This window comes from Loxodonta africana, chromosome 4 (genome assembly GCF_030014295.1).
Source record: "Loxodonta africana isolate mLoxAfr1 chromosome 4, mLoxAfr1.hap2, whole genome shotgun sequence".
Lineage (NCBI taxonomy): Eukaryota > Metazoa > Chordata > Mammalia > Proboscidea > Elephantidae > Loxodonta > Loxodonta africana.
The window spans coordinates 787,555-814,928 of record NC_087345.1 but is presented as its reverse complement, the minus strand read 5'-3'; the positions used below and the strand labels follow the sequence as shown (position 1 = coordinate 814,928).

The 27,374-nt window shown below is 44.0% G+C and overlaps 1 protein-coding gene across 1 annotated transcript in view; it reads left to right on the top strand.

Moving 5' to 3' along the window:
* Positions 1-27,374, top strand: part of MOV10L1 (Mov10 like RNA helicase 1) — a 94,204-nt gene that overhangs the window by 28,095 nt on the left and 38,735 nt on the right. The window contains 4 exon segments of the mRNA XM_064283312.1: positions 3,847-3,961; positions 6,062-6,239; positions 6,518-6,588; positions 25,087-25,178. Of these exon segments, the coding sequence (XP_064139382.1) occupies positions 3,847-3,961; positions 6,062-6,239; positions 6,518-6,588; positions 25,087-25,178 (456 nt within the window).

Here is a 27,374-nt window from a genome sequence, read left to right as displayed (position 1 = left end):
ATGAGGAAATGTTCACCATGGTTAGCCATTAAGAGAAGTGCAGATCAAGACTGCATTGAGGTGTCGCTTCACCCCAACAGTACTGGTACTGATTCAGATAACAGAAGATAACAAATGTTGGAGAGGTTCTGGGGAGATTGGAACTTTTATGCACTGCTGGTTGTTGTTGTTAGGTGTCATCAAGTTGATTCCAACTGATACCAACCCCACGTACAACAGAAGGAAACATTGCCCAGTCCCTGTGCCATCCTCACAATTGTTATGCTTGAGCCCGTTGTTGTAGCCGCTGTGTCAGGTCATCTTGTTGAGGGTCTTCCTCTATTTTTTGGACCTCTACTTTATCAATCATGATGTCCTTCTCCAGGGATTGATCCCTCCTGCTAAACCTAGAACCTAGTGCCGTCGAGTCGATTCCGACTCATAGCGACCCTGTAGGACAGAGTAGAGCTGCCCCATAGAGTTTCCAAGGAGCACCTGGCGAATTTGAGCTGCCGACCCTTTGGTAAGCAGCCGTAGCACTTAACCACTACGCCACCAGGGTTTCCGTCCCTCCTGCTAACATGTCCAAAGTATGTGAGACTTAGTCTCGTCATCCTTGCTTCTAAGGAGCATTCTGGTTTTACTTCTTTCAAGACAGATTTGTTTGTTCTTTTGGCAGCCTGGGGTATATTCAGTGTTCTTCACCAACACGACAGTTCACAGGTGTCAATTCTTTGGTCTTCCTTATTCATTAACAAGCCTTCGCATGTGTATGAGATGATTGAAAACACCATGGCTTGGGTCAGGTGCACATCAGTCTTCACTCACTAATGCCTAGGATATCGATGTTTATGCGTTCCATTTCATTTTCGATGATTTCCAATTTTCCTAGATTCATACTTCATACATTCCAGGTTCCAATTATTAATGAATGTTTGCAGCCATTTCTTCTCATTTTGAGTCATGCCACATCAGCAAATGAAGGTCCCTAAAGCTTTACTCCATCCACGTCATTAAGGTCGACTCTACTTTGAGGAGGCGGCTCTTCCCCAGTCATCTTTTGAGTGCCTTCCCACCTGGGGGTCTCATCTTCCAGCACTATATCAGACAGCGTTCCACTGCTATTCATAAGGTTTTCACTGGCTAATGCTTTTCAGAAGTAGACTGCTGGATCCTTCTTCCTAGTCTGTCTTAGTTGGGAAGCTCAGCTGAAACCTGTCCACCGTGAGTGACCCTGCTGGTATCTGAATACTGGTGGCATAGCTTCCAGCAAACTCCCACAGTAGGACAAACTAATGGATGTGTGGGGGATGTGCTGCTGGTAGGAATGCAGAATGGTACAACCGCTTTGGAAAATCATATGGTGCTTCCTTAAAAAGCTAGAAATACCATTGTTGTTGTTGTTAGGTGCCATTCAGTCAGTTCTGACACATAGTGACCAAACAGAATAAAAATGCTGCCTGGTCCTGTGCCATCCTCACAGTTGTTGGCTATGCCTGAGCCCATTGTTGTAGCCACTGTGTCAGTCCATCTCATTGAGGGTCTTCCTCTTTCTCGCTGATCCTCTACTTTATCAGTCATGATGTCCTCTCCAGGGACTGATCCCTCCTGATAATATGTCCAAAGCTTGTGAGACACAGTCTCGCCATCCTCGCTTCTAAGGAGAAATACCATATGATCCAGCAATCCCATCCCTAGGAAAATACCCTAGAAAAATAAGAGCCATCACAGAAATAAACATACGCACACCCATGTTCACTGCAGCACTATTCACAGTAGCAGAAAGATGGAAACAACCTAAGTGCCCAATAACAGATGAATGGATAAACAAATTATGGTACATACACACGATGGAATACTATGCAACAATAAAGAACAATGATAAATCTGTGCAGTACAACATGGATCAATCTGGAGGGCATTATGCTGAGTGAAACAAGTCGGTCACAAAAGGAAAAATACTGTATAAGGCCACTGTTACAAGAACTCCAGAAACGGTTTACACACAGAAAAAAGCATTCTTTAATGGTTACTAGGATGGGGAGAGAGCAGGAGGAAAAATCACTAGGTATTAGGCAAATGTCAGCTTTGGTGAAGAGAGGGACAACACACAATATAGGGAAGTCAGCACAACAGGACCAAAGCAAAAGTATAGAAGTTTCCTAGACATATCCGAACACTTTGAGAGACCAGCTATCTGGGCCTAGGGGCTGGGGATCATGGTCTCGGGGAACATCTAGGTCAGTTAGCATAACACAGTTCATAAAGAAAATGCTCTACATCAGGCTTTGGCAAGTAGTGTCTGGGGTCTTAAAAGCTTGCGAGTGGCCACCTAAGTCACATCTGTTGGTCCCAAACCTTCCAGAGCAAAGGAGAATGAAGAAAACCAAAAACACAAGGAAAATATTAGCCCATAGGACTAAAATATCACATGAAGCAGAGACTCCACAAGCCTGAGACCAGAAGAACTAGATGGTGCCTGGCTGCCATCAACAATCTCTCTGACAGGGATCACAACAGAGAGTCCCAGAGAGCAGGAGAAAAATGTAGAACGAAATTCAAATTCACAAATAAAGACCAGACTTAAACTGGTCTGACAGAGACTGGAAGGATCTCCACTACTGTGGCCCCTGGACACTCGGCCAATCCAGAACTGAAACCATTCCCAAAGCCTATTTTTCAGACAAAGATCAGACAGGCCTATAAAACAAAAAATGGCATAGATGAGGAATGTGCTTCTTAGTTCAATTAATACATGAGACCAAATGGACAGCTCCTGTCCAAAAGCAAGACAGGAAGGCAGGAAGGACAGTAACTGGACAAACGGACACCAGGAAGCTGAGGTGGAAAGGGGAGCATATTGTCACATTGTGTGGATTACGACCAGTGTCACAAAACAATGTGTATAAACTTTTGAACAAGAAGTTAACTTGAGGTGCAAACTTTAACCTAAAGCAGAATTTTAAAAAATCAAGTGATGTATTGCATTGGGCAAATCTGTTGCAAAAGACTTCTTTACAGTGTTAAAAAAAAAAAAAAAAAAAAAAAAGATAACACCTTGAGGACTAATGTGCACCTGACCCAAGCCGTGGTATTATCAGTCATCTCATACACATGAGAAATGATGCCTTTGAGTTTTGGTGTTGGCAAAGAATGTTGAATATATCACGGACTGCCAGAAGAACGAGCAAATCTGTCTTGGAAGGAGTACAGCCAGAACGCTCCTTAGAAACGAAGATGATGAGACTTCATCTCACGCACTTTGGACATGTTATCAGGAGGGACCAGTCCCTAGAGAAGGACATCATGCTAGGTAAAGTAGAGGGTCAGCGAAAAAGACAGACACTCTCAGGGAGATGGATCAACACAGTGGCTGAAACAGTGGGCTCAAACATAACAACAACTGTGAGGATGGCACAGGACCGGGCAGTGTTTTATTCTGTTGTACATAGCTTTGCTATGAATCTGAACTGACTCAGCGGCGCCTAAAGAGAGAGAAATCAATGGTATTCCCCGACATTATTTAAATTATTCAGTTTAAATTACAAAGAAAACGTTTAGCTAATTAAGAGCTCAGAACAGTAATTTTCAAACTCACTGGTTCCAAGAGTCCCCGGGAGCTTCTGCCCCTTCTCCAGTGGTGACCACAGCTCTGCCTTGATCTGTGGCATGGAGCACAGGCACCCAGTGAGCTCTGGGTGAAGAAGGGTCCCACAGCTAGCATACAGTATGTGAGGCCAGCAGTTTGTGCATTGGTTATTTTTGGTGAGTGAATATACTTTGGTCTTTCTGAAGTAGGGAGGATGTCTACATAAAATTGCCTGGGAGGTTGAGACTTGTTTTTAACTTGTGAATTTATTTTTTAAGGAACTCAAGACGACAACTTCCAAGTTTTCTTCCACAGTATCCAATACCAGATAGACTTAAAAAATGTGTGGAACAGAAAATTGACATTCTGACTTTCCAGCCGTTGCTTGCAGAGGTAGGAAGGGTGTCTGTGATTGCACTTGAAACATGAGTCTCCTCCATACTTGTGTCGTTTCTGACAAAATCAGGATGGACTTCCTTAGGTTCAGACCTTCCACTGTCCATTGTTACCACAGGTAGCTGGGAATTTCAGGATAGCAAGAGATAGAGACTCTTCCCTTTGTTCCTTCAGAAGTCGAGCGCCTACATATTCTTGCAGCTCTGGCCTGCCGCGGATCAGGAAACGAGCACCATTGGGCCCAAGGGCCTCGCTCCACTGGGTTTCTAGGGGCTGGTGGCAGTAGAGGTGGGGTGGGTATATTTTGCCTGCAGCGCAGCCTCTCAGCTGGACGGGCATGTCTTTATCAGCAGCTCGCCACTCGTGGTAAAGCAGTCCCTTTACCGAGGAACCGAGGAAAGGCAGAATGTCTCTGGAGAAAACTACCGCTGCGCATACTCCAGTGTGTCTTCATTTGGGCCCTCTAGAGAAGCAAAACCATTGAGGCGTATGTTTCTAGAGAGCGAGAAAGAGATTTACTTCATGCAGTTGTCGGGCTGGCAGGTCCAATATCCATAGGTCAGGCATCAGACCAGAGAGTTCTGTACGCTTATGTCCCAAGATCCATATAGGTCAGGGGACGAAAAGAGAAAGAGAGCCCTGCCAGGGTATCAGTCTGTATTCTGGAGGCAGACCACATCCCAAAGGAAACCACCCTTTCAAATGATTGGTCTATCACATCACATCTCATCCCACCACACCATCCTGTCCTATCATTTCTTCGCACCAACCCATCACGTCATCACATCCTATCACATCAACCCATCATGCTGTCACATCAACCCATCCCGTAGTCCCATCACATCAACCTGTCGTCACATCAACCCATCAGCACATCCCATCACATCAACCCGTCATCACATCAACCCATCATCACACCAGCCCATCGTGCCATCACAGCAAATCCCTGTCACACCAGCCTCATCACATCATCTCATCATACCTCCCAGTCCAGTATCTGGCCAAACCACTGAGAATTACAGCCAACTTGATGCGTAAAATTAACCATCACAATGTGAAACATTGAACACTCCCCCCGAGGTCAGGAACAAGGTCGGGATACCCTCTGTGCCACCAGGTCTTCACACGTGGTTTACTTTGCCTGGAACATTCTTTCCTCACCCACCTCCATGTGGTATTGTTGCTTCTTCCTTGAGGTGGCCTTGTCTGAACCATCCTCTGTATTACACCCAGGAGCTGAAGTCAGGAGCAGGGGTGGGGCTTCTGGAGGGGCACAGGCAGGGGTAGAAGGGTAAGGGCCAGGAGCAACCCAATAGTGCAGGTGGCAGGATGCTGCAGGATAGGAGGACTGTGGGCACACCGCAGTGTGGACATTGAAGGAGGAATGGGTTTGAGCTTGAGTCAACGTGGAAGAAAAGTCAGGAAGGACAAAGTTTGAAGGAAGGCACGTGCTGCTCAGTGCTTTGAGACCTTCAAGGTAGACCCCAGAAGGTCTCAAAGCCCGGTACCTGCCCTGCGCACCCCAGCCCCTGGGAGTCCCAGCATGGGGGCTTCAGGGCACCCCGGGTGCTCTCCCTCCCTGTGCCAGGTAGTCAGGGGTTCATGCAGCTTGTGTCCCCTCCTGGAATCTCTGTCCTCCGCTCCTGACGCTCAGTGTTTGAAAACTGTAATTTTGTATGTTTTATCTGGCGTTCTGAGTCATTTCAGGCAGGAGTGTATACTCTGGTCCTTGTTACTCCATCTCAGCAGAAGCTGCAGCCTCATCCTTTTTTACAGAGAATCTGTAGACGCCAAACTCTGCCCTTTCCTGGAATAAACTCAGAAGACTGAAAAAAAAAGAATGAGGGCAATGGGGTGCGGAGGGCACAAGGGCTGTGGTGGCTAAAGACAGGCGTGGCCACTGCAGAGAGGGATCCCTTCCTACTAGAGCACCAAGCCCTGCATCCGCCAGAATGTGCAGACCTTAAATCGCCTCGGTGGGGCATCTATCACATGTAAGCAGCTTGGACATAAATCTAGAACTGCTCATTTCCAGGAATTGGCGTATACTTGACATGGTACTCTGCCCTCTCTAACTTGACGTTATCTCGTTTTCAGCTTTTGAACATGTCAAACTACAAGGAGAAGTTTGCAACGTTACTGTGGCTTGAGGAGATCCATGCAGAAATAGAACTCAAAGAGTACAACATGAGTGGGGTCACCTTGAAAAAGAACGGGGACCTACTGGTGCTGGAGGTCCCGGGACTGGCTGAAAGCCGACCTTCTCTGTATGCAGGTGGGTGGGCACTGTCCGCGGATGGAGTAGCAGACAGGGAACTGCCTCGGGGACACGTGTTTTCACCTGGCAGTACTACATCCGTTATCTAATGTCCTTATCTAAAAATAGGTCAGCAACTTCAGCACATCAAGTGTGTTTCCTTTGTCACATTTGCATCATTTTTAAGCAGTTGACCCCAGTTATATTTGTCTGATAGTTGTTTAATTTTATAATACAGCAGCAGGACTTTGCAATTTCGTGTCAGTTTTACATGTGGTGATATATTTTTTAACTAGGTGATAAACTGATTTTAAAAACTCAAGAGTATAACGGACACGTCATTGAATACATCGGCTACGTGATTGAGGTGAGGGGACATGCTCTTACTGAGTTAACGTTGAATTAACCCATCAGAACAGTCAGAAAGGTAAAGCAGCTTGCTCATGGTTCTTCATGTGGGGAAGTTGCTCTTTCTGGGTATTTGCTGTATTTTGGCAAGCTTGAGTATAAAATTCATCTTGAAGTAATTTTTGATGCATAAAGGGGACTTGATATCTAAAGAAATCCTGTAATTCTTAACCATGTAAAACATACTTACCTTTTTAATTATATGTGTACTGTAAAACCTCAACAACAAAAAGAGAAATAACCCAATTAAAAAATGGGCAAAGAATATGAACAGACACTTCACTAAAGAAGACATTCAGGTAGCTAACAGATACATGAGGAAATGCTCTTGATCATTATTAGCCATTAGAGAAATCCAAATCAAAACTACAATGAGATTTCATCTCACTCCCACAAGGCTGGCATTCATCCAAAAAACACAAATTAATAAATGTTGGAGAGGCCGTGGAGAGATTGGAACACTTATACAGTGTTGGTGGGAATGTAAAATGGTACAACCACTTTGGGAATCGATTTGGCGCTTTCTTAAAAAGCTAGAAATAGAACTACCATACAATCCAGCAATCCCACTCCTTGGACTATATCCTAGAGAAACAAGAGCTGTCAAGTGAATAGATACATGCATACCCATATTCATTGCAACGCTGTTTACAATAGCAAAAAGATGGAAGTAACCTAGGTGCCCATCAACGGATGAATGGATAAACAAATTATGGTATATTTGCGCAATGAAATACTATGCAACGATAAAGAACAACGATGAATCCGAGAAACATAATGTGGATAAATCTAGAAGGCATTATGTTAAGTGAAATTAGTCTCAAAAGGACAAATATTATATGAGATCACTATTATAAGAAGAGATTTAAACACAGAAGAAAACATTCTTTGATAGTGATGAGGGTGGGGAGGAAGGGAGATAGTAGACAAAGAATTAGCTTAGGTGGAGAGGACAACACGCAATACAGAGGAAGTCAGCACAACTGGACTAAACCAAAAGCTAAGAAGTTACCTGAATACAAACAAACACTTCAAGGGACAGAGTAGCAGGGGCAGGGGTCTGGGGACCATGGTTTCAGGGGAACACCTAGGTCAGTTGGCATAACAAAGTTTTTTAAGAAAATATTCTGCATCCCACTTGGGTGAGTGGTATCTGGGGTCTTAAAAGTTAACAAGTGGGCATCTAAGGTGCATTGGTTCGTCCCAACCCTCCTGGAGCAAAGGATAATGAAGAACAGCAAAGATGCAAGGAAAATATGAGCCCAAGAGACAGAACGGGCCACATAACCAGAGTCTCCTTCAGCCTGAGAGTGAAAGAACTAGATGGCGCCTGGCTACCACCAGTGACTGCCCTGACAGGGAACACAACAGAGTCCCTGACAGAGCAGGAGAAAAATGGGGTGCAGAACTCAAATTGTAGTGAAAAGACCAGACTTAATGGTCTGAGACTGGAGGAGCGCCAGAAGACATGGCCCCTGGACTCTGTTAACCCAAAACAAAAACCATTCCTGAAGCAAACTCTTCAGACAAAGATTAGACTGGAGCATAAGACATAAAATGATACTTGTGAAGAGTGTGCTTCTTAGCTCAGGTATGATACATGAGACTAAATGGGCAGCTCCTGTCCAGAGGCATGATGAGAAGGCGGAAAGAGACAGGAGCTAGTTGAATGGACACAGGAAATACAGAGTAGAAAGGAGAAGTGTGCTGTCACGTTCTAGGGAAAGCAACTGGGATCTCGTAACAGTGTGTGTGTAAGTTTTTATATGAGAAACTGACATGAATTGTAAACTTTCATTTAAAGCACAATTAAAAAATACAGGTAAAGTATATGTAAATGTTGGTGTTTAGTTGAGCTTGGGCACCCTGAACATATTCGAGAAGACCAGTCAGGTGGGAAAGACACAGGTTCATAGCTCTGATGTGAAGAAGTGTCTGCTGGCCTCACACCCCCTCCCCCTCCCCAGTGCTCTAGGAGATCTCATGTACAGTGTCGTGTGTGGATCTTCTGGCCGGTTCTGTTGGCTGACCTGCACACCTAGCATCTGAACATCACCGGGGTCTGCAGAGAAGGGAAGCCCCTTATTGTCATGTGGCCTAGGGTAGGGCATTAAAAGGGAAATGCTCAAGCCCTTCTGAGAGGGGAGAGAGATGGAAAGAACTAAAAGAGTCTGACTCAGGAGAGGTGTGTCTGCCTTTGACTGCCATGTCTGCTCCATGCTGCCACCACGTGGCTCCATTCAGAAAATCTAACCTTTTCCCAGAAGACAAAACCTGACAGGGTTCAAGAGGTTCAAAGATCTCAGATGGTGTGGTCTTTCTGGAGTGCTCCAGGCCAGCAAGGAAGGTGAGCTGGGGGTGAAGGCAGGGTCGCGGTGCCCATGTGACAGTGCGGAGAACACATGAATGACTAATGTGTGCAGGAGGGGCTGACTAGTGCACCTGAGGAGAGGGGGCTTTGGGTCTCCAGAAAATGGGGTAGAAGGGCAATTCAGCAAGTGCAAGGACTTGAGCCCAGACGCCGAGGCATCATATGGGATGAGCAGGATTCCCTGGGTGTGATGTGAGAAAGCTCCCCAGACTGACAGGCAGAAGAGAAGCTGCTGCCAAGGTGGGCAGGCCAGGCTTGGAAACCAGAGGTTGGCTGGTCTGCAGGCCAGACCACAACAAAGGCATGCTACAGAGCTGGACTCAGGGGACACCACTGTGCTGGCATCAAGACAAAGGGCTCACACCCCCATGCTGTAGGGCAGCCAGCAGTCCAGAGCACCAGGCGGGCTGTGCCGTGTCAGCTCAGGCTGTCCAGGGAAGAAGGCATGGGCAGATGCTCAGAAGGGCAGCGTGTGTGAGAGCTTTCCCATGCCAGTGCTCCCTGGGTAGAGACAGGAGGCTTCTGTGGATGTGGCCCTGCAGGAAGGTCAACGCTGGGCACGAGCTCAACCACAGGCACTTTATCCCCTGAGGCCCCCGAACCATAGCCTTCCTAAGGGCACAACCAGCTGCAGTAGAGACTGCCTCTCTGGAAGTTACCACCAGCGGACTGGCGCTAGGATGACCACACTGAACAAGTCTGTCACAGACAACACAGCAGCCTGATGTTGACAGACCAACAGCTGGTTCTCGATGTGGCCATCATGCTTCTGCCAGCTCACTGTCTGTGTGGCCTCCCAGGAGCTTTGTCCACCGCAGTGGTCCCCCACACCACTGGTGGACCAAGAAATGACAGAGAATTGATTAGTTTCACCATGAAGTCCAGAGCAAGTGGTTTTGTGGATGGTGGTGTGCTCCACTGGAGGAGCAGCAAGAGTGGATGCCCACAGCACAGTGTGTGGTACAGGCTACCCTACAACCAAGTCATGTGGGTCAGGACCTAGGGTGGGTGGCTCTGCTGCTTTTGAGGACTTCTCCAGGCAACACAGTGGGTCTAAGCTGGGGCTGTCACTGGACCAGTCTGGGCTTCTCAAGCCCCTTGGTCAACAGCAAAAGGGGCTATAGTGTTGGCAAGGTTGACCTACCCTGCTATAACTCACCTGCGCCCTGGATAACTCGCCATGGGCTGTCAATCTAGCACTAGCAGGTCGGAGGAGATGCCACCTACGACTGCTGGGGCTGTAGATGGATGCAGTGCCTGATGGGACTTGGGACTGCCCCCTCTGGGGAGCGTGGGGCTCTCTGCAGAGGGACAGGTGCAACGTATTCGTCAGGAGCAGGTTCTTTAGAAGTTTAAGAATAAGAAGAAGGATGCGTGTTCACATTGTGCTGCAAAACGTGTTTTGCGCTCCCAAATCTGAACCCCCTTTTTAGCCTGAACACCTGCACAGCCTGTGATGGGAGAAAAGCACCTTCCACTGTGGTGCAGGAAGGGCAGGGCCACATCCGCAGAGGCCTCCTGCCTTCACCCAGGGAGCGTTAGCATGGGGAGGCTCTCACATGTGCTGCCCTTCGGTGCATCTGCTCCTCCTTCCCCGCAGAGCCTAGGAGGTCGGTGTTCTTCACGTTGACGGCCCTTATCCTTATACTGGTGGAGATCTACAAAGCCTTCTCTCCTTCCGGGCAACACGTACAATGAATATTTCCCTTCTCCGCTCGTCTCTGGGTGGTTGCGCCTCAGCAGGACATGTAAACTGTTCCTCAAGGGGCTGGTCGTAGGGTGTTTCCCATGAGGCTGCAGGTGGAGTTGAAGAAAGGAGAGGCAAGGTATCAGGAGGGCAGCTGAGATCACACCGCCTGCCTGTGCAGCTGGCACGCGCCTTCCAGGCTGGCCCAGCCCATCCTGGCATGTGCTGCATGCATGTGGTGGTCCTGCCTGTGAGCTGGCGTGCCCAGTCTCTGGTGACTACCTGGATTGTCAGATCTCCCAGTGGTTTGTGGTGAGGTGTCAGTCTCTCCTGGGCCCTGTAGCTGGCCAGGCACCTCTGGGAACTTCAGAAAAATTTCCAGTAGAATCAAAGTGTCTAGGACTATCAAGTGTCTAGGACTAAATCTGACAAAAGAAGTTCAAGACCTTCCCTGGGAAAATTACAGAACTTTATTGAAGAGGTGTCGAAGGAAAAAAATCCATGGGGAGACATGCCGTGGTTACGGAAGACTGGAGATTTTTAGTATTTCTACGAGTGACACGATGAGACGGTATTGAAGACGGAAGGCGGGGTGGTCACAGTAGGTTGTGGGAGACTGAGCACCTCAGACCGTAGCATTCGAGATTAGGAGCAGTGGTCAGATTCTGGGATTGTTTTGGACAGGGAGCCAGCAGGAGTTGCTAATGGATTGCCTTCATGAAGGGGTCGGGGGGAGGGAGGGAGTAAGGTAGCTCAAAGGATTTTTGGCTTAGCAGCTGGAAGCATGGAGTTGCCATTGGCAGAGATGGGAGATGTTGGAGAGGCTGTTGGATTTATGAGTTTGGAGTTCAGGAAAGAAGTCGAGATAACTGTAAATTACTGGCATACATACGGCATTTAAAAGCAGGAAGGCAGAAGCTCACCAAGGAGTGAGGGCAGAAAGGGGAATCAGGGAGGACAGCCCCAGAGCCCTCAGGTGTCAAGAGGGTGGGCGCAGAGAACCAGTGAGCTGAGGGAACTCAGGTAGAGGGACCATGAAGTGGAGACAACCAGGAGAACCTGGTGTTCTAGCAAGGAGAGATGTCAGCTGTGGGGGCTGCTGCTGATGGAGTAGGAGGAGACCCGAGAACAGATGGAGCCTGCTCAGTTGAGTGTGGGGCCAGGGTCTGGATGCATGTGACGTGGGGAGGACAGGCTCTGGCCCAGCAATGGAGGGCCTGTTGGGAAGGATCTTCAGTCAGAGGTTTCAAGAATAGCACAGGAGCTGGGAGTCTCAGGAATGGGACAGAAGCTGGGGAAGGGGACATGATCTGGTGTTAAGGCGGAGGAAACAGTCACAGAGCAAGCAGAATCGCACTGTTAGATAGCTGGTATCCCCAGCAAGCCCTTGGGCATAACACATCCATAAGGGGATTCTAGAGAGAGAGAAATAGGAAATGCTGTGTTGTAATTAAAATCTCAGGAAACAAGGTAAATAACAGAATGGATGCAGCTGAATTTCACATTATCTGAGCTGGGATATTTCGCTGAGGAATTCTTCTAGGGGATCATGCAAAGAATAAAGGGGCGGGAACATCAGAGAATTGTTAGGAGACATGGAAGATAAATCCATCTTATGTCCCAGCATACTTCCAAGAATTCCCGAAGAAGTCCTGTCCCAGAACTGAAGATATGAATCCTAGGTGGAAGAGCCCACTGAGTCCTGAGCAGCAGTAAAAACAAAAGCTCACACCTAGATGCAGCGTGCAAACCCCAACAGCTTCCAGAAGGGCACAGCGGATCTCTCAGAAAGGAAGAGGAGTGAGATTGTCAGCAGCCCTCTGTCTGGTCCATGAAATGCAGGAGGACGGTAGAGCAAGGGCTTCAGGTTTCTGAGTGCAAATGACTTTGACCTAGAATACAGCACAAACCTGGGTTATGGTGAGAGCAAACTAAGGAAGAGACTTTAGCTTGGCAAAACTCGGAGTACCCTGCCCTCAGCTCCATCAAACAGCTGCTGCTTCTCTTCCGTGTCTCTTACCCTCACCAGTGTTCCCCTTGTCTTGGTTTGCTTTGCATTCTGGGTAATTTTTCTATGTCGTCATTGTTGTGCGCCGCGAAGTCAATTCTGACTCAACAGCAGTACTACAGGGCAAAGTAAAACTGTCCCGTTGGGCTTCCTGGGCTGTAGTCTTTACAGAAGCCCATCACCAGGTCTTTTCTCCTACAGAGCAGCTGCTGGATTTGAACCACTAACCTTTCAGTTAGCAGCCAAGTACTTAAACATTGTGCTACCAACCCCCCAAAAAAAAAACCCAAACGCGTCGCCATTGAGGTGACTCCAACTCACAGCAACCCTCTAGATCAGAATAGAATTGCCCCATAGGGTTTCCAAAGGTGTAACTCTTCACGGAAGCATCTGCCACATCTTTCTCCCACAGAGCAGCTCATGGGCTTGAACTGTTGCCCTCCTGGTTAGTAGCCATGCACTTAGCCACTGCATCACCAGGGCTCCTGTTGTGCCACCAAACCAAAACCAAACTTGTTGCTGTCAAATCAACTCTGATTCATAGCAGCCCTATAGGACAGGGTAGAACTGCCCCATAGGGTTTCCAAGGAGTGGCTGGTGGATTCAAACTGCTGAGCTTTTGATTAGCAGCCAAGCTCTTAACCACTGCACCACCAGGGCTCCACTAGGGCTCCAAGTTTTACTACAGCTCTATTCAAATCTGTGAATTCTTCACTTATATTTAGTTTCTTATTTAAATATCCCACACGTCTGTCAGTTTGTCATATTCTAGTGTCTGGCATGGTGGAGAGGTTTCAGTGGAGCTTCCAGACTAAGACTATAGAGAAGGACCTCGCAATCTACTTCTAAAAAATTGGCCAATGAAAAATTATGAATAGCAGCAGAAAATTGCCTGATATAGTGCCAGGAGATGAGCCCCTCAGATTGGAAGGCACTCGGAAGACGACTGGGAAAGAGCTGCCTCTTCGAAGTAGAGTCAGCCTTAATGACGTGAATGGAGTAAAACTTTCAGCACCTTGATTCACTCATGTGGCGTGACTCAAAATGAGAAGAAACACCTGCAGACACCCATTAATAATTGGAATGAGGAACGTACAAAGTATGAATCTAGAAAAATTGAAAGTTGTCAAAAATTAAATGGAACACTTGAAGATAGATATCTTAGGCATTAGTGAGCTGATGTGAACTGGTATTGGCCATTTTGAATCAGACAGTCATACGGTCTCCTATGCCAAGAATGACGAAGAGGAGTGGTATCACATTCATCGTCAAAAAGAACATTTCGAGTAGGGCGGAGCCAAGATGGCAGACTAGGCAGACGCTACCTCGGATCCCTCTTACAACAAAGACACGGAAAAACAAGTGAATCGATCACATACATAACAATCTACGAACCCTGAACAACAAACACAGATTTAGAGACGGAAAACGAACTAATACGGGGAAGCAGCGATTGTTTCCAGAGCCTGGAGCCAGCGTACCAGTCAGATACGGCACAAGCACAGAGAGCTGCTCCACCCCCCTGAACTAACCCCGGGAGGGGGACCAGCTGGTTCCGCCAGCGGCGTGGGACGCAGCCGGTAGGAGAAGTCCCCGGGAGGCAGTGACTGGTCTTGGAGCAGGAAGAGCAGCGTCCCAGCCGGAGAACCGTCCCGCTGGGATTTGGAATGGATGCAGGTACGGCATAAACACGGAGAGCTGCTCCACCCCCCTGAACTAACCCCAGGAGGGGGCCCAGCCGAGTCGCGCAGGCGGCGTGGGACGCAGCCGGTAGGAGAAGTCCCCGGGAGGCAGCGACTGGTATTGGAGCGGGGAGAACAGCGTCCCAGCCAGGACACTCGGTCACGGCACAAGCATGGGGAGCTGCTCCACCCATCTGAACTAACCCTGGGAGGCGGCCCAACTGGTTCGCGGGCGCGGCACGGCCACGCGGCTGGAGGGACGAGAAGTCCCCGGGAGGCAGCGACTGATTTTGGAGTCGAGAGTGCACCGTCCCAGTAGGGGAGCCTTGACACTGGGCGTGGGGCTGGAAGCGGAGGATCTGACCATGACTCCAGCGGGCCAGACCCCCCGGGGGCAATCTCCACACAGCCAGCACACATAGGCGACGCGCCCGCGGGAATCTCAGATATAATAGTCGTTCCAAGCAAGACAAGCAACTCTGGCTATATTCTGAGGTGCTACTCTCCTATCTCTCTGTTCCCTCCCCCACCCTCCCCATGCGGCTTCATTAACATCCGAATAGCCTGAGCCAGAGGGAGAACTCTGATAGGGATCTGACTGCATTTTTTTTTTAGCGGATTTTCTGGAAAAACTAGTTTCCCAGTGATGGCTCAGAGACAACAATCCACATCAAACCACTTAAAGAAGCAGACCATGACAGCTTCTCCAACCCCCCAAACAAAAGAATCAAAATCTTTCTCAAATGAAGATACAATCCTGGAATTATCAGGTACAGAATATAAAAAACTAATTTACAGAATGCTTAAAGATATCACAAATGAAATTAAGATAACTGCAGAAAAAGCCAAGGAACACACCGATAAAACTGTTGAAGAACTCAAAAAAATTATTCAAGAACATAGTGGAAAAATTAATAAGTTGCAAGAATCCATAGAGAGACAACATGTAGAAATCCAAAAGATTAACAATAAAATTACAGAATTAGACAACGCAATAGGAAGTCAGAGGAGCAGACTCGAGCAATTAGAATGCAGACTGGGACATCTGGAGGACCAGGGAATCAACACTAACATAGCTGAAAAAAATCAGAGATAAGAATTTAAAAAAATGAAGAAACCCTAAGAATTATGTGGGACTCTATCAAGAAGGATAGCCTGCGGGTGATTGGAGTCCCAGAACAGGGAGGGGAGACAGAAAACACAGAGAAAATAGTTGAAGAACTCCTGACAGAAAACTTCCCTGACATCATGAAAAACGAAGGATATCTATCCAAGATGCTCATCGAACCCCATTTAAGATTGATCCAAAAAGAAAAACACCAAGACATATTGTCATCAAACTCACCAAAACCAAAGATAAACAGAAAATTTTAAAAGCAGCCAGGGAGAAAAGAAAGGTTTCCTTCAAGGGAGAATCAATAAGAATAAGTTCAGACTACTCAGCAGAAACCATGCAGGCAAGAAGGGAATGGGACGACATATACAGAACACTGAAGGAGAAAAACTGCCAGCCAAGGATCATATATCCAGCAAAACTCTCTCTGAAATATGAAGGCGAAATTAAGATATTTACAGACAAACACAAGTTTAGAGAATTTACAAAAACCAAACCAAAGCTACAAGAAATACTAAAGGATATTGTTTGGTCACAGAACCAATAATATCAGATATCAGCACAACACAAGGTCACAAAACAGAATGTCCTGATATCAACTCAAATAGGGAAATCACAAAAACAAACAAATTAAGATTAATTAAAAAAAAAAAAATACACATAACAGGGAATCACGGAAGTCAATAGGTAAAAGATCACAATAATCAAAAAGAGGGACTAAATACAGGAGGCATTGAACTGCCATATGGAGAGTGATACAAGGCGATATAGAACAATACAAGTTAGGTTTTTACTTAGAAAAATAGGGGTAAATAATAAGGTAACCACAAAAAGGTATAACAACTCTATAACTCAAGATAAAAGCCAAGAAAAACGTAACAACTCAACTAACATAAAGTCAAACACTATGAAAATGAGGATCTCACAATTTACTAAGATAAATGCCTCAGCACAAAAAAGTATGTGGAAAAATGAAATTGTCAACAACACACATAAAAAGGCATCAAAATGACAGCACTAAAAACTTATTTATCTATAATTACCCTGAATGTAAATGGACTAAATGCACCAATAAAGAGACAAGAGAGTCACAGACTGGATAAAGAAACACGATCCATCTATATGCTGCCTACAAGAGACACACCTTAGACTTAGAGACACAAACAAACTAAAACTCAAAGGATGGAAAAAAGTATATCAAGCAAACAATAAGCAAAAAAGAAGAGGAGTAGCAATATTAATTTCTGACAAAGTAGACTTGAGACTTAAATCCACCACAAAGGATAAAGAAGGATACTATATAATGATAAAAGGGACAATTGATCAGGAAGACATAACCATATTAAATATATATGCACCCAATGACAGGGCTGCAAGATACATAAATCAAATTTTAACAGAATTGAAAAGTGAGATAGATACCTCCACAATTATAGTAGGAGACTTCAACACACCACTTTCGGAGAAGGACAGGACATCCTGTAAGAAGCTCGATAGAGACACGGAAGATCTAATTACAACAATCAACCAACTTGACCTCATTGACTTATACAGAACTCTCCACCCAACTGCTGCAAAATATACTTTTTTTTCTAGCGCACATGGAACATTCTCTAGAATAGACCACATATTAGGTCATAAAACAAACCTTTGCAGAGTCCAAAACATCGAAATATTACAAAGCATCTTCTCAGACCACAAGGCAATAAAACTAGAAATCAATAACAGAAAAACTAGGGAAAAGAAATCAAATACATGGAAAATGAACAATACCCTCCTGAAAAAAGACTGGGTTATAGAAGACATCAAGGAGGGAATAAGGAAATTCATAGAAAGCAACGAGAATGAAAATACTTCCTATCAAAACCCCTGGGACACAGCAAAAGCAGTGCTCAGAGGCCAATTTATATCGATAAATGCACACATACAAAAAGAAGAAAGAGCCAAAATCAGAGAACTGTCCCTACAACTTGAACAAATAGAAACTGAGCAACAAAAGAATCCATCAGGCTCCAGAAGAAAACAAATAATAAAAATTAGAGCTGAACTAAATGAATTAGAGAACAGAAAAACAATTGAAAGAATTAACAAAGCCAAAAGCTGGTTCTTTGAAAAAATTAACAAAATTGATAAACCATTGGCTAGACTGACTAAAGAAATACAGGAAAGGAAACAAATAACCTGAATAAGAAACGAGAAGGACCACATCACAACAGAACCAAATGAAATTAAAAGAATCATTTCAGATTACTATGAAAAATTGTACTGTAACAAATTTGAAAACCTAGGAGAAATGGATGAATTCCTGGAAAAACACTACCTACCTAAACTAACACATTCAGAAGTAGAACAACTAAATAGACCCATAACAAAAAAAGAGATTGAAACGGTAATCAAAAAAATCCCAACGAAAAAAAGCCCTGGCCCGGACGGCTTCACTGCAGAGTTCTACCAAACTTTCAGAGAAGAGTTAACACCACTACTTCTGAAGGTATTCCAAAGCATGGAAAATGACGGAATACTACCCAACTCATTCTATGAAGCCACCATCTCCCTGATACCAAAACCAGGTAAAGACATTACAAAAAAAGAAAATTATAGACCTATATCCCTCATGAACATTGATGCAAAAATCCTCAACAAAATTCTAGCCAATAGAATCCAACAACACATCAAAAAAATAATTCACCATGATCAAGTGGGATTTATACGAGATATGCAAGGCTGGTTTAATATCAGAAAAACCATTAATGTAATCCATCACATAAATAAAACAAAAGACAAAAACCACATGATCTTATCAATTGATGCAGAAAAGGCATTTGACAAAGTCCAACACCCATTTATGATAAAAACTCTTACCAAAATAGGAATTGAAGGAAAATTCCTCAACATAATAAAGGGCATCTATGCAAAGCCAACAGCCAATATCACTCTAAATGGAGAGAACCTGAAAGCATTTCCCTTGAGAACGGGACCCAGACAAGGATGCCCTTTATCACCGCTCGTATTCAACATCGTGCTGAAGTCTTAGCCAGGGCAATTAGGCTAGACAAAGAAATAAAAGGTATCCGGATTGGCAAGGAAGAAGTAAAGTTATCACTATTTGCAGATGACATGATTATGTACACAGAAAACCCTAAGGAATCCTGCAGAAAACTACTGAAACTAATAGAAGAGTTTGGTAGAGTCTCAGGTTATAAAATAAACATACAAAAATCACTTGGATTCCTCTACATCAACAAAAAAAACACCGAAGAGGAAATCACCAAATCAATACCATTCACAGTAGCCCCCAAGAAGATAAGATACTTAGGTATAAATCTTACCAAGGATGTAAAAGACCTATACAAAGAAAACTACAAAGCTCTATTATAAGAAATTCAAAAGGACATACTTAAGTGGAAAAACATACCCTGCTCATGGATAGGAAGACTTAACATAGTAAAAATGTCTATTCTACCAAAAGCCATCTATACATTTAGCGCACTTCCGATCCAAATTCCAATGTCATATTTTAAGGGGATAGAGAAACAAATCACCAATTTCATATGGAAGGGAAAGAAGCCCCGGATAAGCAAAGCACTACTGAAAAAGAAGAAGAAAGTGGGAGGCCTCACTTTACCTGACTTCAGAACCTATTATACAGCCACAGTAGTCAAAACAGCCTGGTACTGGTACAACAACAGGCACATAGACCAATGGATCAGAATTGAGAACCCAGACATAGATCCATCCACGTATGAGCAGTTGATATTTGACAAAGGACCAGTGTCAATTAATTGGGGAAAAGATAGCCTTTTTAACAAATGGTGCTGGCATAACTGGATATCCATTTGCAAAAAAATGAAACAGGACCCATACCTCACGCCATGCACAAAAACTAACTCCAAGTGGATCAAAGACCTAAACATAAAGACTAAAACGATAAAGATCATGGAAGAAAAAATTGGGACAACCTTAGGAGCCCTAATACAAGGTATAAACAGAATACAAAACATTACCAAAAATGATGAAGAGAAACCCGATAACTGGGAGCTCCTAAAAATCAAACACCTATGCTCATCTAAAGACTTCTCCAAAAGAGTAAAAAGACCACCTACAGATTGGGAAAGAATTTTCAGCTATGACATCTCTGACCAGCGCCTGATCTCTAAAATCTACATGATTCTGTCAAAACTCAACCACAAAAAGACAAACAACCCAATCAAGAAGTGGGCAAAGGATATGAACACACATTTCACTAAAGAAGATATTCAGGCAGCCAACAGATACATGAGAAATTGCTCTCGATCATTAGCCATTAGAGAAATGCAAATTAAAACTACGATGAGATTTCATCTCACACCAGCAAGGCTGGCATTAATCCAAAAAACACAAAATAATAAATGTTGGAGAGGCTGCGGAGAGATCGGAACTCTCATACACTGCTGGTGGGAAGGTAAAATGGTACAACCACTTTGGAAATCTATCTGGCGTTATCTTAAACAGTTAGAAATAGAACTACCATACAAGCCAGAAATCCCACTCCTGGGAATATACCCTAGAGATACAAGAGCCTTCACACAAACAGATATATGCACACCCATGTTTATTGCAGCTCTGTTTACAATAGCAAAAAGCTGGAAGCAACCAAGGTGTCCATCAATGGATGAATGGTTAAATAAGTTATGGTATATTCACACAATGGAATACTACGCATCGATAAAGAACAGTGACGAATCTCTGAAACATTTCATAACATGGAGGAACCTGGAAGGCATTATGCTGAGCGAAATTAGTCAGAGGCAAAAGGACAAATATTGTATAAGACCACTATTATAAAATCTTGAGAAATAGTAAACCCGAGAAGAGCACATACTTTTGTGGTTACGAGGGGGGGAGGGAGAGAGGGAGGGAGAGGGTTTTTTTTACTGATTAATCAGTAGATAAGAACTGCTTTAGGTGAAGTGAAAGACAACACTCAATACATGGAAGGTCAGCTCAGTTGGACTGGACCAAAAGCAAAGAAGTTTCCGGGATGAAATGAATGCTTCAAAGGTCAGCGGAGCAAGGGCGGGGTGTCTGGGGAACATGGTTTGCAGGGACTTCTAAGTCAATTGGCAAAATAATTCTATTATGAAATCATTCTGCATCCCACTTTGAAGTGTGGCGTCTGGGGTCTTAAATGCTAACAAGCGGCCATCTAAGATGCATCGATTGGTCTCAACCCAGCTGGAGCAAAGGAAAATGAAGAACACCAAGGCCACACGACAACTAAGAGCCCAAGAGACAGAAAGGGCCACATGAACCAGAGACCTACATCATCCTGAGACCAGAAGAACTAGTTGGTGCCCGGCCACAATCGATGACTGCCCTGACAGGGAGCACAGCAGAGGACCCCTGAGGGAGCAGGAGATCAGTGGGATGCAGACCCCAAATTCTCATAAAAAGACCAAACTTAATGGTCTGACTGAGACTAGAGGAATCCCGGCGGCCATGGTCCCCAGACCTTCTGTTGGCACAGGACAGGAACCATCCCCAAAGACAACTCATCAGACATGAAAGGGACTGGCCAGCGGGTGGGAGAGAGACGCTGATGAAGAGTGAGCTAATTATATCAGGTGGACACTTGAGATTGTGTTGGCAACTCTTGTCTGGGCGGGGGGGGATGGGAGGATAGAGAGAGAGGGAAGCCGGCAAAATTGTCAAGAAAGGAGAGACTGAAAGGGCTGACTGAATAGGGGGAGAGCAAGTGGGAGTAGGGAGTGAGATGTATGTAAACTTATATGTGACAGACTGATTGGATTTGTAAACGTTCACTTGAAGCTTAATAAAAGTTATAAAAAAAAAAAAAAATTTCAAGACCTATCCTGAAGTACAGTGTTGTTGGTGATAGGATAACATCCATATGCCTACAAGGAAGACCAGTTACATATTATTCAAATTTATGTACCAACGACTAATGCCAAAGATGAAGAAAGTGAAGATTTTTACCAATTTCTGCAGTCTAAAATTGATCAAACATGCAGTCAAGATGCACTGATAATTACTGGTGATTGAGTGTGAAAGTTGGAAACAAAGAAGGATCAGTAGTTGGGAAAATGTGGCTTTGGTGATAGAAACAATGCCAGAGATCACATCATAGAATTTGGTAAGACCAATGACCTGTTCATTAGAAATAGATTTTTCCAACAAGGTAACATGGACCTCGCCAGGATGGAACACACAGGAATCAAATCGACTACATCTGTGGAAAGAGATGATGGAGAAGCTCTATATCATCAGTCAGAACAAGGCCAGGGACTGATTGTAGAACAGACCATCAGTTGTTCATATGCAAGTTCAAGTTGAAGCAGAAGAAAATTAAAACAAGTATGGCCTTCAGTATATCCCATCTGAATTTAGAGACCATCCTGAGAGTAGATTTGATGCATTGAACACTGATGACCAATGACCAGATGAGTTGTGGGATGACATCAAGGACATTATATGTGAAGGAAGCAAAAAGTCGTTAAAAAGACAGGAAAGAAAGAAAAGACCAAAATGGGTGTCAGAAGAGACTCTGCAGCTTGTTCTTGAACATAGCGTAATTAAAGCAAATGGAAGAAATGATGAAATAAAAGAACTGAACAGAAAATTTCAGAGGGCAGCTAGAGAAGACAAGGTATTACAGTGAGATGTGCAAAGACCTGAAGTTAGAAAATCAAAAGGGAAAAAAACACTTGGCGTTTCTCAAGCTGAAAGAATTGAAGAAAAAATTCAAGCCTCAAGTTCTAATAGTGAAGGACTCTCTGGGCAAAATACTTAACAATGAAGGGAGGCGTGCAAACAAGATGGGAGGAATACAGAGTCACTGTACCAAAAAGAATTGGTAGACGTTTGATCATTTCAGGAGGTAGCATATGATCAAGAACCGCTGGTATTGAAGGAACAATTCAAAGTCCCACTGAAGGCACTGGTGAAAAATAAGGTTCCAGGAACTGATAGAATACCAATTGAGATGTTTCAGCAAACAGAGGCAATGCAGGAAGCACTCACTCCTCTATGCCAAGAAATTTTGAAGACAGATACCTGGCCAGCCCACTGGAAGAGATCCATGTTTGTGCCCATTCCAAAGAAAAGTCCATCAGAATACAGAAATTATCAAACAATGTCATTAATATCACACACAAGTAAAATTTTGCCAAAGATCATGCAAAAGCGATTGCAGGAGTACATTGACAGGGAACCGCCAGAAATTCAAGGCGGATTTAGAAGGGAACAACGGGTATCGTTGCTCATGTTAAATGGATCTTGGCTGAAAGCAGAGAATACCAGAAAGATGTTTACCATGTTTTATTGACTATGCAAAGGTGTTTGTGTGGATCATAACAAATTATAGATAATGTTGCGAAGAATGAGAATTTCACAGCATTTAACGTGCTGATGTGGAACCTGTACGTAGACCAAGAGGCAGTTGTTGGAACACAACAAGGGGATACTTCATGGTTTGAAATCAGGATTGTATCCTTTCATCATACTTATTCAATCCGAATGCTGAACAAATAATCTGAGAAGTTGGACTGTATGAAGAAGAACGGGACATCAGGATTGGAGGAAGACTCCTTAACAACCTATGATATGCAGATAACACAACCTTGCTTGCTGAAAGCAAAAAGAACTTGAAGCACTTACTGATGAAGATAAAAGACCACACCCTTCAGTATGGATTGCATCTCAACATCAAGAAAACAAAAATCCTCACAACTGGACCAATGAGCAGCATCATGATAAACAGAAAATAATGAACTTGTTAAGGATTTCATTTTACCTGGATCCACACCCATGAAGCAGCAGTCAGGAAATCAAATGAAGTATTTTATTGGGCACATCTGCTGCAAGGACTTCTTTAAAGTGTTGAAAAGCAAAGATACCACTTTGAGGAGTAAGGTGTGCCTGATCCAAGCCATCGTATTTTCAGTCATCTCATATGCGTACAAAAACTGGACAATGAATAAGGTAGACCGAAGAAGAATTAATACCTTTGAATTATAGCATTGGCAAAGAATATTGAATATACCATAGACTGCCAGAAGAACAAGCAAATTCTTGTCTTGGAAGAAGTACAGCCAGAATGCTCCTTAAAAGCAAGGATTGTGAGACTTTGTCTCACATACTTTGGACATGTTATCAGGAGGCCCCAATCCCTGGGGAGAAGGACATCATGACTGGTAAAGTAGAGGGCCAGTGAAAAAGAGACCCTCGATAAGATGGACTGACACAGTGGCTGCAGCAGTGGGCTCAGGCATGGCAAGGATTCTGAAGATGGCACAGGACTGGGCAGTGTTTAGTTCCGTTGTACATATATGGTCACTATGAGTTGGAACCGCTTGAGAGCACCTGACAACAAGAGCCTATTTAATTCATCCTTTTTGTTTTGTTTTTTTGTTTCCGTAGGCATAGCTTTCGTTTCTTAATATTGTGTTTGGTTCTTTAAAGCTGCCCTATCGTGACCCAGTGTTTAAGCACTTGTCTGCTAACCAAAAGGTTAGTGGTTTGAACTCACCAGCCATTCCATGGGGGAAAGATGTGATGGTCTGCTTCTGTAAAGATTACAGCCTTGGAAACCCTATGGGGCAGTTCTGCTGTGTCCTGCAGGGTCACTATGAGTTGATATCAACTTGACAGCAGTGGGTTTGGTTTGGTTTTGTGCTTGCTTATCTTTGTCTTCCCATTTTTTTATTTCATACATAGTTTTATAAATTTCCGTAAATGTAGTTTTGTATGTGATGACCTTGTATTTGTGCTGACTCTCATTCTGGATGATTTGTTCCATGTGCGTTTAGTGATCTTTGGTGATGGCATCCTCTTTGTTCATCTCTAGAAAGCCCAGGAGCCTCTGTTGAGCTTCTCTTCTGTTAGCTTTGCTGAGAGCAAGGGGCACCACCAACTTGGAATGAAGCCCTCTCGTACCTCAATCTGTTAGTCTAGAGCCTCAGGCTTACCTTCCCAGTCTGAAATGCCCCTATCTTTGCTTCCCAACCCTTTGCCCTTCCTGTGTTGCTCATTGATCCAGTTTGAACTCCTTTTGCAGCTCTGGGGTTTCCCTTCCCATTTTTATTCACATTTTCCTCAAAATTTTTCTGTCCTCCCTGCTTGTCCAAGGCAAGAATAGAGGCTGCTTTATGCAGGATCTAGTTTTAGCTGGGGGGCTCCCCAGAACGTCTAGTTCCCTGTACTCCTAGAGGGGAAGTCTCATGGTGACCGTTTTATTGAGGCTTTGCAGGTAACTCTCTGCCTTTTATGGTGTGTTTGCACAGCTCCTCTGAGTTCAGTAGTCTGCCTCACACGTCCTGTCTCCCCAAGCCTAGATGAGAGCGTAGCCCAGTGGGCAGAAGCCAGCGAGCACCCTGAGGATGGGCGGGAACACTGGCCAGTTCTTCCTGTTTGTATAATTTAATGGCATCATGATTTAATCCTCCTCAGTTATTTTTACAGATACTTAAGATGCCAAATTTTAGCTCAGATCTGTAGGACGAATTTTTCATGTGTGTTGCTGGGTGCAGATGATGAAAGATTGTTCTAAGAATTCAAGTATAATATGTGAAAGTTAAACCTTCTGTGTCTTTTTTAGGTCCATGAAGAAGAGGTCACTCTGAAACTTAATCCGGAATTTGAACAAACATACAGCTTTGAACCTATGGATGTGGAGTTCACATACAACAGGTAACGCTTCTGACGGACCTCCGTACGGATTTCTCCTTCTCCTGGATCAACACTGGTCTTCTCCCTGGTAAATCCTTTGCCATCTCCGTAAAGAAAGGAAATGCTGTGCCAACATATTTATGTTTCTTAGATTGTAAATTGGCTCCGTTTTTGCATTCCCCATAGTTTTATTGCCAAACTATATAGTTTTATTACCAAACATTTGTTAAGATATAAAGTTGCAAACATCCCTATGTTCATTATTTTTTGGACTTTGAGTGCACCAAGCCCACGGTTCAGGACACACCATCCATCCGTCCACTGATAATGGAATGAGCACTGTGAGCCCATAACCCAGGCACCCCCTCCCTTCCTCCATGAACTCCAGTCGTTGACCAGAATTGTGTGTTTATCTTTCCCTGTTTTTTAAGCAGAAGAGGTTTGTGTTTGTATGTATGCACACACATGAAAAATTGTTCTTGGATTCTAACTGGTTTTAAACAGCCTTGTGTTGCTTGTAGTTTTGAGGAGTTGCATTTCTCACTAAATGTTAGTTTCTGTGACTCTTCCCCATAGTTGTCTATGATTGTTGTTCATTTATTCTCACCATTGTATTACACTGCGAGAATACACCCTGAGTCTGTTTTCCTGTCGATGGACACGTGCGTTGTCTCCTGTTTTCGTTCGCTTGTTGAAATTGTGAATGAACTGCAGTGAACATTTTTTTAATTGTTTTGTATTATTGAGTTTGCAGAGTTGTTTATGTATTCTGGATACAAGTACTTTTCAAGTACATTCTCTCAGACTGTGGTTTGTCTTATCATTGTCTTTAACAAAACAAAAACCTGTTGCTGTCGAGTCAATTAAGTGTGCCTCTTTTTTTTTAAGAGCAGAAAGTCTTAATTTTGATGAAGTCTGCTTTACCAGTTTTTTCTCTTACAGTCCAAGTTTTTGGTGACATAAGAAATTCTTCCCTAACTCAAGATCACAGATATTTTCTTCTATGTATTCTTTTAGAAATTTTGCAGCTTTATGTTTTACATTTTAGCCTATGAGTTACTTTGAGTTAATTTTTGCAAATGATGCAAGGTATAGATAGCAATTATTTTTTTGTGTGGCTATCCAATTTTCCCAGCAATATTTTTCAAAAGACTATCTTCTGTCCAGTGAATTACCATTGTACCTTTGTAGAAAACCAATTGACCATATATGCTTAGATCTATTTCTGAACTTTCTATTCTGTTCCATTGATATATTTCTCTGCTCAGCATCAATACCACAGTCTTGATTACCATACCTTTCTAATAAGTCTTGAAATCAGGTAATGTAAACCATCTTTCTTAGGCTGGGTTCTTCAGAGAAGCAAAACCAGTAAAGCGTATAAATGTATACAGAGAGAGATTCATATCAAGGAAATAGCTCATGCATTGTAGAGGCTGGAAAGTCCCAAGTCCATGGGTCAGGCTGGAGGGTTCTCTTGACTCACGTAGCTGCAGGGGCTAGAGAACCCAAGATTGATCGGTCAGACAGCAGGCCTCTGGCTCGCAGGCTGTGGAGACCATTGAATCCCAAGATCAGCAGGCAAGACAGCAGGTAAGGCACTAGCTCAAGTGCCAAGAACCAGATGTCTGACAAACAGGAGCCAGCTGGAGGATCCAGAGTGGGCAAAACCCACGATCCTTGCCAGAAAGTCCACCTGTATTGGATGCAGACCACACCCCAAGGAAACTCCCATTCAACTGTTCGGCTACTCACAGCAGATCCCGTCATGGAGGTGATCACATATGAGATCTCATCATGGAGGTGATTACATAATTATACAGCTGCCAAACTACATTATAACTGCCAAACCACTGTGAATCATAGTCCAACAAAGGTGATGTACAACCTTAACGATCAGAGTCCACCACTGGTCAACCTGGCTCCTTTACACATCTCCTTAAACCATATATAACCTCTGAATAAAGACAATTATACTTGAGTCTAACATGATATAACACATGTACAACCAAAAACACATTAGCCCTGTTTACATCTTATGTTTAATAAGTGAAGAAAATAAAAATATTTGATGCACACACACAAGGAGGAAATGCTCAACATTACCATCCTCATTTCTGTAACTTGTCACATCATCGTAACTGGCATTTAGAACTACCTTCTTCTACCACCCATTCCGTATTCCCTTTGCCCTCAGCAAGCACCTCAGTTGGCCAT